The sequence below is a fragment of the Daucus carota genome, chromosome 3 (assembly GCF_001625215.2).
Source record: "Daucus carota subsp. sativus chromosome 3, DH1 v3.0, whole genome shotgun sequence".
Lineage (NCBI taxonomy): Eukaryota > Viridiplantae > Streptophyta > Magnoliopsida > Apiales > Apiaceae > Daucus > Daucus carota.
The window spans coordinates 13,533,470-13,548,014 of record NC_030383.2 but is presented as its reverse complement, the minus strand read 5'-3'; the positions used below and the strand labels follow the sequence as shown (position 1 = coordinate 13,548,014).

The 14,545-nt window shown below is 48.0% G+C and overlaps 2 protein-coding genes across 2 annotated transcripts; both read right to left on the bottom strand.

Moving 5' to 3' along the window:
- Positions 1 to 3,823: 3,823 nt before the first annotated feature.
- Positions 3,824 to 13,385, bottom strand: LOC135151353 (uncharacterized). Its single transcript, XM_064089729.1, has one exon. It carries the CDS (start codon positions 12,279 to 12,281, stop codon positions 5,781 to 5,783), a length of 6,501 nt encoding a protein of 2,166 aa, XP_063945799.1. The 5' UTR covers positions 12,282 to 13,385; the 3' UTR covers positions 3,824 to 5,780.
- Positions 13,386 to 13,591: 206 nt separating this feature from the next.
- Positions 13,592 to 14,508, bottom strand: LOC108214216 (protein CHLORORESPIRATORY REDUCTION 41, chloroplastic). Its single transcript, XM_017386085.2, has one exon. The coding sequence runs from the start codon at positions 14,354 to 14,356 to the stop codon at positions 13,733 to 13,735; it is 624 nt and encodes a 207-aa protein (XP_017241574.1). The 5' UTR covers positions 14,357 to 14,508; the 3' UTR covers positions 13,592 to 13,732.
- Positions 14,509 to 14,545: the final 37 nt, after the last annotated feature.

Sequence of the window (14,545 nt, the reverse complement as noted above, 5' to 3'; positions counted from 1 at the left end):
AAGTTGTAACTACTAAGAGCAAGTCCAACAGTGCCCTATAACAGTGTCCTAAGTTAAGATTTAGATGTAATCCAACAGTGTCCTAGAGGTGCCTTAAAACACTAGGACACACTACATGTGCCTTATTTATAAGGCAGTACCACACTTGTTCTAAACCATTTTAATCCATAAAATATTCACTCTCTCTCTTTTCACACCTTTTCATACTTGACTTATATATAGTTGTATTCAAATATATTAATATTTTAATATTAAGACATGAAGATAAGGCATATTGTTGGAATAGATGTATGTGTATAGTGTCACAAATCACTAGGACATTATATTTTATTATATATATAGGCTTTCACTAAGACACTGTTGGACTTGCTCAAACTACTTGCATCCACAAAACATGCCCTGAAAATCTAGAAAAACTATATTAGGCTCAAGTCCGGTGCACCGGAGAGTGTCTGGAGTTCATGAGTGTGAGTTTCTCTAAGTACAATCATACTATTTGTTGATAGAGGAATTTGGTGAATCAACAAACGTGAGGTTCGTTGCCGGAATAAGGTGTTTCACGGTGATTGTATGACAGAGATTCGCCGTGGGCGGTGGTTTTAAGTGTTTGAGGGTGGCTGAGATCAAGGGAATATATTTCTGCTCTCGTTCTCACAACTCTCGATATATCCCCCTGATGTGCCTACGTACCCCTTTATATAGGGGATCAAGCCATACGTAGTTCTATGGAACCAGGAGTCCTAGTTTGATCAGGACTAGGCCTCTTGGTGATAAGGTCGGAGATAGGCCGAAGGCCCATCCTGGAGAGTCCTACTCCTGTTAGAATTAGTCTTGAGTATGACCACCTCAGACTCCTAATCCAAATAGATCACGGATTCAACGATATCTCCACTACGAGAGATAGCATCTACCACGACTCTTACGGAGAAGTTATCTGGGCAAGCCATGACCAACCCCTCGAGGTGCAGGGACATGTCCTCACCTCCCGGTGAGGTCTTCATCTTCAGACAAGGTAGACAAGGAGCCAACTTACACGATCGTCTCAATCCCCCAATGAGGGCTAACTCACCAGAATACAGGATTCAGACATATGATCGGCCTTCACATTACCCCGGAGGGCCTTCAAGAACCATGATCACCTCAAGCCCCCACACGAGGGTTAACTCGGCAGATAGCAGGATTGAGGATTGTAGATCATGCCCGGATGAGCCCGGGAACTATCAGATGAGCCTGATAACTACCAAATGAGCTTGGTAACTAGTCTTCATATCCCTCGGAAGGGTCGTCACGGAGACTCACTCATCCTCTCTCAATTATCATTCATTTCATAATTATGCCACTTCTTAAGTCAAAGGGCGCGTCCTTCGCGGGGAGACGCGTCCTTCCCCTTCCTTGTCTTCATGTATTTCTTCCTGGACAAGAGACCGCACCTCCCGGGTCATGTCCGGGGAGGGCGCGTCCTCTTCTATCATTAAAATGTTAGGGGAATCTTCATATCTTCTGTCGCTTTGCTGTTCATCCTGTTCTTTTTGCACTTCTTCTTTTGACAAGACGCGTCCTTCCTAGTGGGCGCGTCCTCCCTCGTCCAACATTCCACCCGTTATTTAATTTGAAATTAAAACTGACAGCTGTCCCTTCCTTTCCTATAAATACCCCTTCACACATTCGTCTTCTTCATTTCACGCAACTGCCATTCTCTCCCCGGCGATTTGAGCTTTCCGAGCACGACACCGCACTTTCCGGCCTCCATTTGCAGATTTTAAGCACTCATTCTCTTCACCATCTTCAAAGGTACATTTCCCATCCTTTCTCTTTCATTTTCATCCAGTAAATCGATAGATCTGAGTATGTGTCCTTTCGACTTCCTGCCTGTTCTTCATGTTCTTCAAACGTGCATATGTATATATATTTGTATCTCCTCGTTTTTGATCCGTTTGATCCGCTTTAGTTTTATATAAAAGTGTTTGTAAAAAGTGAATTTGCATCTCCAGGCTCAAGGCGCGTCCTCCCTTTTTGGACGCGCCTCCTGTAGTTTAGGCTAATGTCCCTTAAACTGAACACTCCCCTGTGGCTCCCCTCCTTAAGAATACTTCCAACTAATTGGAGGGCGCGTCCTGAATACACAACGCGTCCTTCCTCTTATCACAAACCCTTCTTCTTTCTTACACCCCTCCTTGGTCCATTTTCTCAAGCTTATTACCAAGAGGGCGCGCCCTGATTCCTTTCGTCTTTTCTTTCAGCTGGCAGGCGAGGGCGCGTCTCCACCCTTCCATCCATTCAGAAATTTCCTAGAAAGACGAGGCATCTCCATCTCTCCTCCAGAGGTGTTTACTCCATCACCACCTCGTCCATCCTACATCCTTTCTGAGGAGGACAAAGAAAGAATCACTCGTAATCTTATACGAGATATGGAGTCTTCCCACTCTTCAACCCCTCATGCAATCACCCCCAATGCTCCTACACACGAAGTCACCAGCTCACAAACCACCCGTGGTCGCCCTTCTGACTACGACTCTTCGTTCGAGAACTGGCTGGAGGAACCTGAGGGCGCGTCTGCCCCTACTCGTAAGGGGAAGGGAAAATATTACCAAATCATTTCATCCTCGGAACACGACACCTCCCCCTCTTCACCTAGTGACAAGGATGATCCAAACTACGAGCTTTCCGACAAGGGGGGTGAGGGCGCGTCCTCCCACCAAGCTAGCGAGGATAATGATAACCAAGAGAGCTCTCAGGGCGCGTCCTCAAGTAAGGTGCCCAGGGTTCGCCCATCTCCTCCACCTTCCCCTGAGCCATACTCACATCCAAAGGTGGAAGAATGGGAAGAAGACGTGGATTGGACTGAGTACGAGGATATGGAGCTCTCTTTCAAAATGGTCGAAGAAATAAAGAAGAATAAGGGGAAGTTAAGCTGTGTAGACCAACCCTCTTCACTTTCCTGGGAGGAGTTGGAATGGACAATGGCCTATTACGAGCAAAAGGGGACTGCTGTGGTGCCCCTCGAGGAAATGAGGGCTCATCGATTTGACATAGGAAATTACAGAATTCCTCGCCTCGTCCTGACCCCTCGACATGTGAGCTTAGGAGTGGGCGCGCCTTTACATGAGTATTTCGAGGCTATTTGTGAATGGTTTGATATCGCGCCCATCCAGCTGTCACCAAACTCCTATAAGTTGGCAGCAGGCCTGTACATCCTATATAGAGACGAGGGGTATGGCGCGCCCTCTATGGAAGAGTTAAGTTATTTCTTCCGGCTCACAAGAAGTTCTTTGGGCTACTTCTTTCTTGTTGTCAGGAAGCAACACAACAACAAAGGATTTAGTGAAGGGCGCGCCTCCCACATCAAGAAATGGAAAGAACCTTTCTTTTACGTTTATGACGTTAAAAGGGTTAGGACGCAGTTCAACATTTCTCCAGGTTAGCACATCTTTTCTTAGGACGCGTCCTTTCATTTGTTGAGATCCTTTTTGTTGACTTGTCCTTTACCTTCTTTAGTTGAACGAGGGATGCCCTCTCTAGAGGATGAAGCTCTGGAAAGAGCGCAACACATTCTGAATCTTCCTGCTGAGAGGAAGAACATGACACTTCTCGTCACCACCCCAAATCTTGTTAGGGCTGGTTTCCTTCCCCCCAACATAGGCACCAAGGTGGGGTTCAAAGTGTTTAGGGACGGTAAACCCCTCACAGATAGAAAGCATAGGTTTTCTAGGAAAGAATCCAGGGAGCCAAGTCCCGAAAATTTATCCGACCAAGGTATGACTGGGCGCGCCCTCCCTATATTTTGAGGGCGCGTCTTACACTTTTCATATATTTGCATGACCTCACTTGTTTACTTCTGAAACACATCTTATATCCATATCTTTGGTTTATCAATTTATGTATGTGACTGACATGTCTTTATCATTGCTTGGCAGATATGACAAACGTTCCTGCTTTCTTCAACCGGACAAAGCTCAACACTGGGGAGGGCGCGTCCTCTCAACCCTCAGGATCAAAACGGGGCGCGCCCCCCCTTGACACTCAAAAGCAGGGTGACAAGGCCAATCCTGCATTGGAGGACTCTAGAGCCCCGAAAAAACAAAGAGTGTTGAAGAGGCAGCAATCCTCCACTAGCCTCTCAGCTAGGGCCTTGGGCGAGATAGGCGCGTCCATCGCCTCTGATGACGAACTAAGGGCGTGGCGCGCCAAACCTGAAGCTGACAAGGACGCATGGATCCTTAAGGCTAGTTGTGAGATGTTGGTCCACAACATGGATCGGGAAAATGCCAAAGTGGCTCAGGAGACGCGCCTTTCAAACTTGGAGAAGGAGGTCTCCAACTTGAAGAAAGAGGCTAAGAAGCAGGAGAAGGCGCTGCAGGCAGCCGAAAGCTCCAAGAAAACAGCTGAGGAGAGCCTAGCTTCCGAGAAGGCGCGCCTTGAGAAGGAGATCACCGATCTCAAGAAGGCGAACTCCACCCTTGAATCCACCAACCAAAGTCTGGTGGAGGAAAAGGACAAAGTGGAGGGCGCGTCCTTCTTCGAGGGTGTATGTAGCTATGTTGCTACGTTCCTCTCTGGGGAGCCTCATTATGATTGGCTTCCCAAGTTTGGGAAGACTACAGCCGATTTCATGGCTAAGTTCCCAGAGGAGCATCCTGAACTGATGGCGGCCAAGAGGGCAGAACTGGAGGCCACCCTGGCCAAGGAGGCAGCTGAAGGAACGGCGCGCCAGGAGGGCGGCCATCAGGGGGAGGACGCGTCTGATCCTTAACTTATGTTATTATCCAATCCAGCCCTGTATTAAACAATTCTCTTATTCTTAGATATTTCGAGGAGCAGGCCCTCTGTAAAACCTTGCAGATTGTAATTAATAATTACTTTGTTTTATGGGGCGCGCCCTAAACTTCTAATTGCGTTTTGCACAGTCTCTTGTTTATCACTTTCTTTCATGCCTTCGTGTTTATACCCTCATAATAGTATAAACGATACGGCAGGGGAAGGACGAGCCTTTCCCGGGTGGGCGCGTCCTTCCTTATGTTTACTTAAAGATGAAAGTCATGCTCCTGCATTTTCCGAGCGGAAGATAAATTACCCTCTTTAACATGGAGTGGGTCGCGCCCTTCCCCTCAAGATATTATTGACATGGGAGGGCGCGTCCTCCGCTTTATCGCTTGGGTCGCGCCCTTCCCCTCAGGATATTATTGAATATAGTCGTTTTTATTTTTAAAGACGACTATATTCTATGCTAAATAGATCAATGCGCCGTCCTCTGGAAGAGGCGTCCTCGCAGGTAATAATTTAACTTGGCTTTACTTTGCATGAAAGTTATGTTCGCATTACTCCCCAAGTGATTTGTCTTATGAATGGTAGGGGAGGGCGCGCCTCCACACATCCATGGGGACGCGTCTAATATAATGTTTTTCTTGTTTTCATAACTCATGACTATTAAGCCATCATTCTCCGAGCAACCCCTATTAAATAGTCAGTGGGGAGGCGCGTCTTCCACATAAACTGGTGGGCGCGCCTGATATTAAGAATACCTCACACATATTTTTGTATGGAGAAAAGAGTGGCTCTAGGCCTTTTATTAAGGATAACTGAATCATAACATGGCCTTTGGCCCATAGTAAATCTGATAACTAATGCGCTCGAGTACGAAACCGCACCCGTCCCAAGGAGCTGTTAACTCCAAGGGGACATAAAAGGACTAGCAAGGGCCTTAGCCTAAAGAGGGGCGTATGTATACCACTCCCCTAGACTAGGGATGATGTTTAGTCACTGCTAGTCTATGTAGCCTGCGGCTACTGATAATATTTCTTCAGATGCTCCGCGTTCCAAGGTCTTGGAACGGGTTTTCCATCTAGGTCTTCTAATCTGTAAGTGCCCTTCCATAATATGACCTTGACTCTGTAAGGGCCTTCCCAATTGGCTCCAAAGACTCCATGTTGGGGATCTTTGTTGTTGAGTACAATCTTTCTAAGGACAAGGTCCCCAACTTGGAAGGGGTGAGCCTTTACTTTGTTGTTGTAATACTTAGCCGTCCTGCGTTGATACGCGGCCAGGCGTAGTTGTGATGTAGCTCTGATTTCTTCAATCATATCCAAGTATAATCTCTGACTTGCATCATTATCCAGTTGGTCGAAGTAGTCTCTCCTGAACGATCCTGCTCCAATCTCAATTGGGACCATGGCCTCGCACCCATAAGATAGGACGAAGGGCGACTCCCCGGTCGTTGTCCTAGGGGTTGTGTTGTAAGACCATAGGACCATGGGGAGTTCTTCCGGCCAATTCCCTTTGCTATCTTCCAACTTTGTCTTTAGAGTATGCTTGATGATTTTGTTGACCGCCTCCGTCTGCCCGTTGCTTTGGGGATGGTACACTGCCGCAAAATCTTTCTTGATTCCGAGATTTTCACATAGGCCTCTTAGCTCTTTGCTGTCGAACTGCTTTCCATTATCCGAGATCAGCTTGTAAGGGACTCCAAACCTGCAAACAATAGAGTTAAACACAAAGTCTGTTATTTTCTTGGCTGTGATGGTGGCCAAGGGTACGGCCTCTGCCCATTTGGTGAAGTAGTCGACCGCAACCACTGCATACTTCACTCCTCCCTTGGCTTTTGGGAGTTCTCCGATCAAGTCTATCCCCCACATAGCGAAGGGCCAAGGACTAGTCATGGTGGTGAGGGACGTGGCTGGGCTGTTGGTGAAGTTGGCGAATCGTTGGCATTTGTCACATGCTCTGGCGAAATTGAAAGCATCACTCCTCAAGGTTGGCCAGTAGTACCCTTGCCTCAAGATCTTCATGGCCAATGAGTTACCTCCCGAGTGGTTCCCACATATGCCTTCGTGGACCTCCCTCATCACGTAAGTGCACTCCTCCCCATCTACGCATTTGAGAAGGGGCTGATTGAAGCCTCTTTTATACAGCTTCCCATCATATTCCACATATCTGGCAGCCTTGTATTTTAACTTTCGGGCTTCAGCTTTATCTTCGGGCAGCGTACCCTCCTTGATGTATTTCCAGATCGGGGTCATCCACGTTGAATCTCCATTCTTGCCTTGTATTTCCGTTACCTCAAGCTCGGGGATGCTAGGTACCTCCTGTATCTCTAGGCGGATAACTCCCAATAGGGCCGGATCTTTCTGAGACGCTAACTTTGCGAGAGCATCGGCATCCCCGTTGAATTCTCTGGGTACCCTGTTTACTTGCACCTCTTCGAACTGATCTATTAATCCCTGAACACATCTGAGATATATCGCCGTCTTGGGTCCCTTTGCTTGGTATCCTCCTCTGATGTGCTCAACCACCAGCATGGAGTCGACCTTTATAACAAGCTTTCTTACCTTCATTTCAAGGGCAAGCCTGAGCCCTCCGATCAGGGCTTCATACTCTGCGTCATTGTTCGAGAGCTGGAAGGTAAAGTGAGTTGCGTTCAAGAGTCTATGTCCTTCCGGACTTACGAGCACTATCCCAGCTCCTGCTCCTTCATTATTCACTGCTCCATCTGTATGCAATATCCACCAGAGTTCGGGTATGCTTTCCTTAGGGCATGCCTGCTGAGGTGGTAGGTTGGGATCATATTTGATCAGGAGACCAGACTCCTCTCCATCTTCCGGGAATTCCAAGATAAAATCTGCTAGTGCCTGTCCTTTGATGGCGGTTCTTGGTTTGTAATCTAGGTCAAATTGCCCCAACTCGACTGCCCACTTCATCATTCTACCGGTTACCTCTGGTTTATGCATGATTTGTCGGAGGGGGTACGCCGTCCTAACCTCCACTTTATGAGCCTGGAAGTATGGTCGCAGTTTCCTAGTTGCATGTACCAAGGCGTATACCAGCTTCTCCATGCTTGTGTAACGAGTCTCTGCATCCAGCAGCCGCTTGCTTACGTAGTAGATTGGGGACTGCCCCTCCTCATCTTCTTTTACCAATACAGCACTTATGGAGTAGTCTGAAACGGCTAAGTAAAGGACAAGCGTCTCTCCTTCCTGAGGTTTGGCTAAGAGGGGTGGCTCGCCCAAATGTTTCTTAATTTTTATGAAGGCGTCCTCGCACTCCTCTGTCCATTCGAAATCTTTGGATGCGCTTTTGATGGCCTTGAAGAACTCCTTGCATTTCTCCGAGGATTTCGACACGAACCTGTTTAAGGCGGCTATCCTTCCTGTCAGACTCTGCACTTGCTTAACGTTGGCTGGGGACTTCATGTCTAGTAATGCCTTGATCTTTGCTGGGTTGGCCTCTATGCCTCTGTGGTTAACCATAAAACCAAGGAATTTCCCTGACTCTACCCCAAACACGCACTTCTGCGGGTTGAGCTTCATCCTGTATTTCCTTAAGATTTCGAACATCTCTGACAAGTGGGCAACATGGTCAGTGTCCTTCTTGGATTTAACCAGCATGTCGTCCACGTATACTTCCATTGTTTTCCCAATCTGATCCTTGAACATCATGTTCACCAATCGCTGATAAGTCGCCCCTGCGTTAATAAGCCCAAATGGCATACCAATATAGCAATATAGCCCCCTGTCCGTGATGAAGGAAGTGTGCTCCTGGTCAGGCTCATACATGGGAATCTGATTGTATCCCGAGTAGGCATCCATAAAGCTGAGGAGGGCGTGTCCTGCCGTTGAATCTACTAGTTGGTCAATGCGAGGGAGCGGGAAACTATCTTTAGGACACGCCTTGTTGAGATCCGTGAAATCTATGCATGTGCGCCATTTCCCGTTGGGTTTCTTAACAAGTACGGGATTTGCTAGCCATTTCGGGTAGAACGATTCCTTTACCAATCCTGCTTTCAAGAGGCGATCGACTTCCTCCTGCAGGGCCTCGGCTCTTTCTCCGCTGATGGGTCTTCTCTTTTGTCTAGCACCTTTTTTAGAGGGGTCGACATTCAGGTGATGGCACATAACTGCCGAGTCTATCCCTACCATATCTTCGTGGCTCCAAGCAAATACGTCGAGGCTATTCGTAAGGAATTCTATCAGCTTGCTCCTTATCTCCGGACCTAGTTTGGATCCTATCTTCAGGACCTTGCCATCACTCCCCGGTGTAACTTGCACATCGATCGTATCCTCAGCCGGCCCTGTGTTTTGCACTTGCATGGGTAATCTTGGGTCTAAGTCGAAGTCGAACTGGTGCGGGGTTTCCCTTGGTTCTGAGGACGCGTCCTTAGAAACTTTTTTGGGAGGAGAAGGCTCCTCTAATTCCATGACAACCTCCTGTGGATCCATCCTCCTGACTTTTTTCAGAGGTGCCTCTTCTATTTCGATAACCAGTTCTTCACACTCTTCAGATGTCGAGTCATCGATGAGAGTGGGCTCGCCCTTGTGAGGGACGCGTCCCCCGAGTAGTGGGATGCTGGGCGTGTCTTCATTGTCGCTTTCTGGATATTGAACGAGGTAGAGAACGTGGACCGAGTGTAGTTCCTCGTGGGGCGGCACTCCCCTCCTATCTCGAAAATTTTTAAGTGACCGGCCGTAGCAATCGCGAGATTCATACTGGGACCCCTTCACACAGCCGACTCCTCCAGGAGTGGGGAACTTCAAGGTAAGATGGTAAATGGAGGTGATTATCCTCATGTCTTTCAAGAGGGGGCGTCCCATAAGTGCATTATGCGCCGAGGGATGGTCGATGATCACAAACTCGGCAATTTGAGTTGCTGCACGTGGAGCCTCTCCTAAGGTGATTGGCAAGCGTATGGTTCCTTTGGCTTTGATGGCCTCTCCCCCGAAGCCATATATGTAGAGGTTCTCCACAGTCATGTCCTTGTCTGGTAATCCCATTTTCTTGTAAGTGTCGTAGTAGAGGATGTTGACCGAACTTCCATTGTCGACAAACACTCGGTGAATGTTTAGGGCGGCGATACGCATGGCGACCACCAAAGCGTCGTTATGGGGATGGTGTACCCACCTCGCATCGTCCTCCGTAAAAGTGATGTCCATAGTTTCTTCCTTAAATACTCGTGGGGCTCTGGCCGACAGATGGTTCACGTTGGTAAGAGGGTAGTCCTTCGCTTCCTTAGCATATCTCTCCATTGCCTTTCGACTGCCTCCCCCTATGTAGGGTCCCCCAAATATGCTCCTGATGCTGCCTTCTCTTACAAACTGGGTATCGTTCTGCTTTTCATCAGTTCTGTCATTCTGCGAAGCACCAAGGCCGCGTCTTTCCGGAGGGTGGTCTGTCCTGTACTTTTTTACCCATTCCGTTAGGTATCCTTCTTTGAGTAGATATTCGATTTCCTCTTTCAGATGCCGACACTCGGAGGTGCTATGTCCTGCTGATTCGTGGAAGTCACAATACTTCTTTTTGTCTTTGGCTATATGTTGGGGAATAGGTTGAGGTTTCTGGAACGGCACCTTATCCTTGGTCATCGCATAGACGTGTTCAGCTGAGGCTGTTAGCGGGGTATATACTCCTGACTGTCTCGGAGGAGGACTCCAAGTCCTTTTGCTCGAAGTCATATTTACCCTACCCGGAGAGCGGGCGCGTCCTCTTGGTTCTGGACTGGGAGTGCGATCTTTTCTTTTGTATTTAGATTTGGCGATCTCCTTTTGATTTTCGGCCAGCGACTGCTCCACCTTTTTGAAGGATTCGGCTGCGGAGTATAGCTCGGACAGAGAGGCCGGGTCCTTCCCTTGGAGGTGCTTCCAGAAGTCGGTGCCAACCTTGAGTCCAGCGATAAGGAAGTTCTTCAAGGTTTCATCTGAGGCTCCCTTCACTCCCATAGATTCCTGGTTAAACCTCTTGAAGTATGCAGTCAAAGTTTCATTGTCACGCTGCTTGACATTGGCGAGTGTAGTAACGGGTGGAGCGTATTTGGTTGCGGCTTGGAATTGTGTCATGAACATCTGCTGCATGCCTTCCCAAGAGGAGATGACTCCTCCTCCCAACTTTTGAAACCATTGTTGAGCACTGTCCCTCAGGGTTGCTGCTAGGAACCTACACCTGACCAGGTCGGGGATCTGATATAAGTCCATTTCAATGTTGAATCTGATCAAGAATTCGCGAGGGTCGGCGTTCCCGTGATAGCGGAGATCTGCATTCAAGTTTCTGAAACCGGTTGGTAGCTGGGCGTCGCGGACTGCTGCGGTAAATGGTGACGAGATCTGTGGTGCCGTTGTGGCAGCGCTGGCTTGCAGAAGGGCTAGCAACTTCTTCAGGTCTTCGGGGTTGATCGTTCCGACTCCTGGAATGGTCTGGGTGTTTACCGGAGGGGTAGCAGTGGTAGTTGCCAGGTTTGTGTTGGCCACCGTGGTCTGAAGCACGTTGTTGGCTAGAGTCTGGGTAGCAGTTGGTTGGACGATTTGGGTGAGCGTTTGTGTTGGGGGAGTAGGTGTAGTGGACACAGGAATAGTTTGCTGCAGAGTGGGAATGGGCGGAGTTGACGTGGCTTGTTGATTAGCAGTAGTCATGATTGGAGGTGACGTGGTCTGCTGATTGACAGTAGTTATGATTGGAGGTGACGTAGTTTGTTGATTGGCAGTAGGCGGGCCTCGGGGAGGTGCGTCTCCTTGATTGCCAAGGGGGCGCGTCCTTCCCGTGGTTCTTGGGTGCGGAGTGTGTTGGCTCGAGTCACTTTGCGAAGGGAGGTACTCTATCAAGGGTCCCCCTCGACGCCTTCCCTTTGAGTTTGGTATGAGGCCTCCTCCCCTTCCTCGCACTCCTCGGTATGTCCTGCCCGTTCCTGCTTCACGTCTTGCCTCAGGGGGCGCGTCGTTCCCTTGAGGACGTAGGGGCGCACCGTTTCCCTGGGAGGGTCTCCTCTGCTCCTGCTCTGCCATTCGCACAATTATAGCGAGGCTGTCCGGGGTGATCCCTAATCTTTCAGCCAAGGGTCGGGCGTCTGCGTTTTGGTTGACCGTCTCTTGTCCCGTCCCTCCTGTTTGTGCGGGAGGCGTGGTCACGTCCAGGGGCGCGCCGTTTGCGTCATAGACTCCCTGGCTTATTATGGCTCCTGGTGGGAGGTTAGCGTTGGGAGGCGCATCTCCGTACTCCAACATTCGGGGGGTTGGTCGTCTGAAGCGTCTACGTCCTCTCCTACCATGGCTTTTGGAATGACGCGAGTGTCTGGGGACGAGTTCTTCGAGTACAGACTCCATGGTATCCAACCTTGCATCATACCTCGCTTGACTTTGCTCCATCCGGTGGAGGGCACTAAGGAGCTCCGTGTTACTGACTACAACCGGGGGTGGGTTGTTCGGCAAAGTGCGGGGGTCCTGTATGTGCTCCGGTGAGTATGGTTCTACTTGTTCATCTTCAACATAGTAATCTCCTTCGTACGGGTCATCATCGTGATTGGCCATCTCTTCCTCTTCGAGATTTCACCTAGTCCCCTCCTTCTAGCGCCAATTTGTTGATAGAGGAATTTGGTGAATCAACAAACGTGAGGTTCGTTGCCGGAATAAGGTGTTTCACGGTGATTGTATGACAGAGATTCGCCGTGGGCGGTGGTTTTAAGTGTTTGAGGGTGGCTGAGATCAAGGGAATATATTTCTGCTCTCGTTCTCACAACTCTCGATATATCCCCCTGATGTGCCTACGTACCCCTTTATATAGGGGATCAAGCCATACGTAGTTCTATGGAACCAGGAGTCCTAGTTTGATCAGGACTAGGCCTCTTGGTGATAAGGTCGGAGATAGGCCGAAGGCCCATCCTGGAGAGTCCTACTCCTGTTAGAATTAGTCTTGAGTATGACCACCTCAGACTCCTAATCCAAATAGATCACGGATTCAACGATATCTCCACTACGAGAGATAGCATCTACCACGACTCTTACGGAGAAGTTATCTGGGCAAGCCATGACCAACCCCTCGAGGTGCAGGGACATGTCCTCACCTCCCGGTGAGGTCTTCATCTTCAGACAAGGTAGACAAGGAGCCAACTTACACGATCGTCTCAATCCCCCAATGAGGGCTAACTCACCAGAATACAGGATTCAGACATATGATCGGCCTTCACATTACCCCGGAGGGCCTTCAAGAACCATGATCACCTCAAGCCCCCACACGAGGGTTAACTCGGCAGATAGCAGGATTGAGGATTGTAGATCATGCCCGGATGAGCCCGGGAACTATCAGATGAGCCTGATAACTACCAAATGAGCTTGGTAACTAGTCTTCATATCCCTCGGAAGGGTCGTCACGGAGACTCACTCAATTATCATTCATTTCATAATTATGCCACTTCTTAAGTCAAAGGGCGCGTCCTTCGCGGGGAGACGCGTCCTTCCCCTTCCTTGTCTTCATGTATTTCTTCCTGGACAAGAGACCGCACCTCCCGGGTCATGTCCGGGGAGGGCGCGTCCTCTCCTTCATGTGATATACAAAAACGGCTACAACACTATTGTTGTTTCATAATTAAATAGTAGTATATACTTTCTATTACTGGAGCAGTACTTATCTTATTTTCATTGCAGAAACTCCTCTTGAATCCATTGGAAATGAGATTTGATATGGGACTCCAGTCAAAATATACATCTTGAAAAGAATTGTAATGGTCAGTTTTTAGATAGTGTTTTTATCAAACGAATCCTCAAGTTTTCGACAACATCAGCTTCACACAAGAACCAAATCCTCGAGTAGCAGAGCAGAGAATTTAACCAATCCGGCTGTATATTCAGAATAAGCCTACTAAATATTGCACTGCAAAAATATTATCTTACACTCTCGACTACAAGGTAACATGTAGAAAACAGTCATAGTTTAAATCATTCAATACTCTGGTAACTACTAGATTAAGTTCATCTAACAAATATCAGAAAGAATTGGCGACGAGGATAGCTTGCCTGCACCGCGCCTTGGCTTGCTCAAGTCTTTCTTGTAATGTATCATCCTTAACAGCAGCTTTCACCATAGCCAAGTCCATCTTCATCAACTTCAAAACTCTAAACAACTCGGTCACCATTCTATCCTCCACCTTACCTTCATCCCTCAGCACTTCAGCTTCTTCTACCACTCTCTCTGTTACTATTTCTCCCACTTTCTCTAACAACTCTGTCGACCCAAATTGTTTCCCCATTAATTCCTCCAACTTCTCGAGAAAATCCATGATCACATACCCAGTTGGCTTCTCCATTGGAATCGGTTTGGTTCGTTTCCAGCCAATTTCAAAGTTAGGGGGCTCTGGTTTCACCAGCCCACTGCTTGATTTCCTGTCACGTATTATTTCTGATTTTCTTCGTTTCTCGATTGGGAAACTCTCGGGGTCTTCCGAATATAGAGGTGGGATTGGAAAATCATCCGGGGTTGAATTTTCTGAATTTGTGCATTTGGTTCTAAGATTTAAACTACAAATATGTGAAAGTGGAGAAAGCTGATTCTGGTACTGAGGCTGAAGATTATGCATTGGCTTAAGAAATTGAGGGACGCAGGAAGCCATGGATAGGAGCTATGAGCCAGCAAATGAGAGTTTATCACGGAAGATAAGATAAGGTTACACTTTTAGTCCACCCCAGCTATGGCTGAAAGTTACATTTCTTTCAAGTATTATAACCACATCAAAATTTTACAACCATTTACCTAACACGAGGATTGAAGATTCATAGTAACATTGGTTTTGTATTCCTTA

Bases quoted from the DNA above. Each gene is read 5' to 3' on its own strand.
- LOC135151353 (XM_064089729.1), bottom strand. From the start codon at position 12,281: ATGGCCAATCACGATGATGACCCGTACGAAGGAGATTACTATGTTGAA.
- LOC108214216 (XM_017386085.2), bottom strand. From the start codon at position 14,356: ATGGCTTCCTGCGTCCCTCAATTTCTTAAGCCAATGCATAATCTTCAG.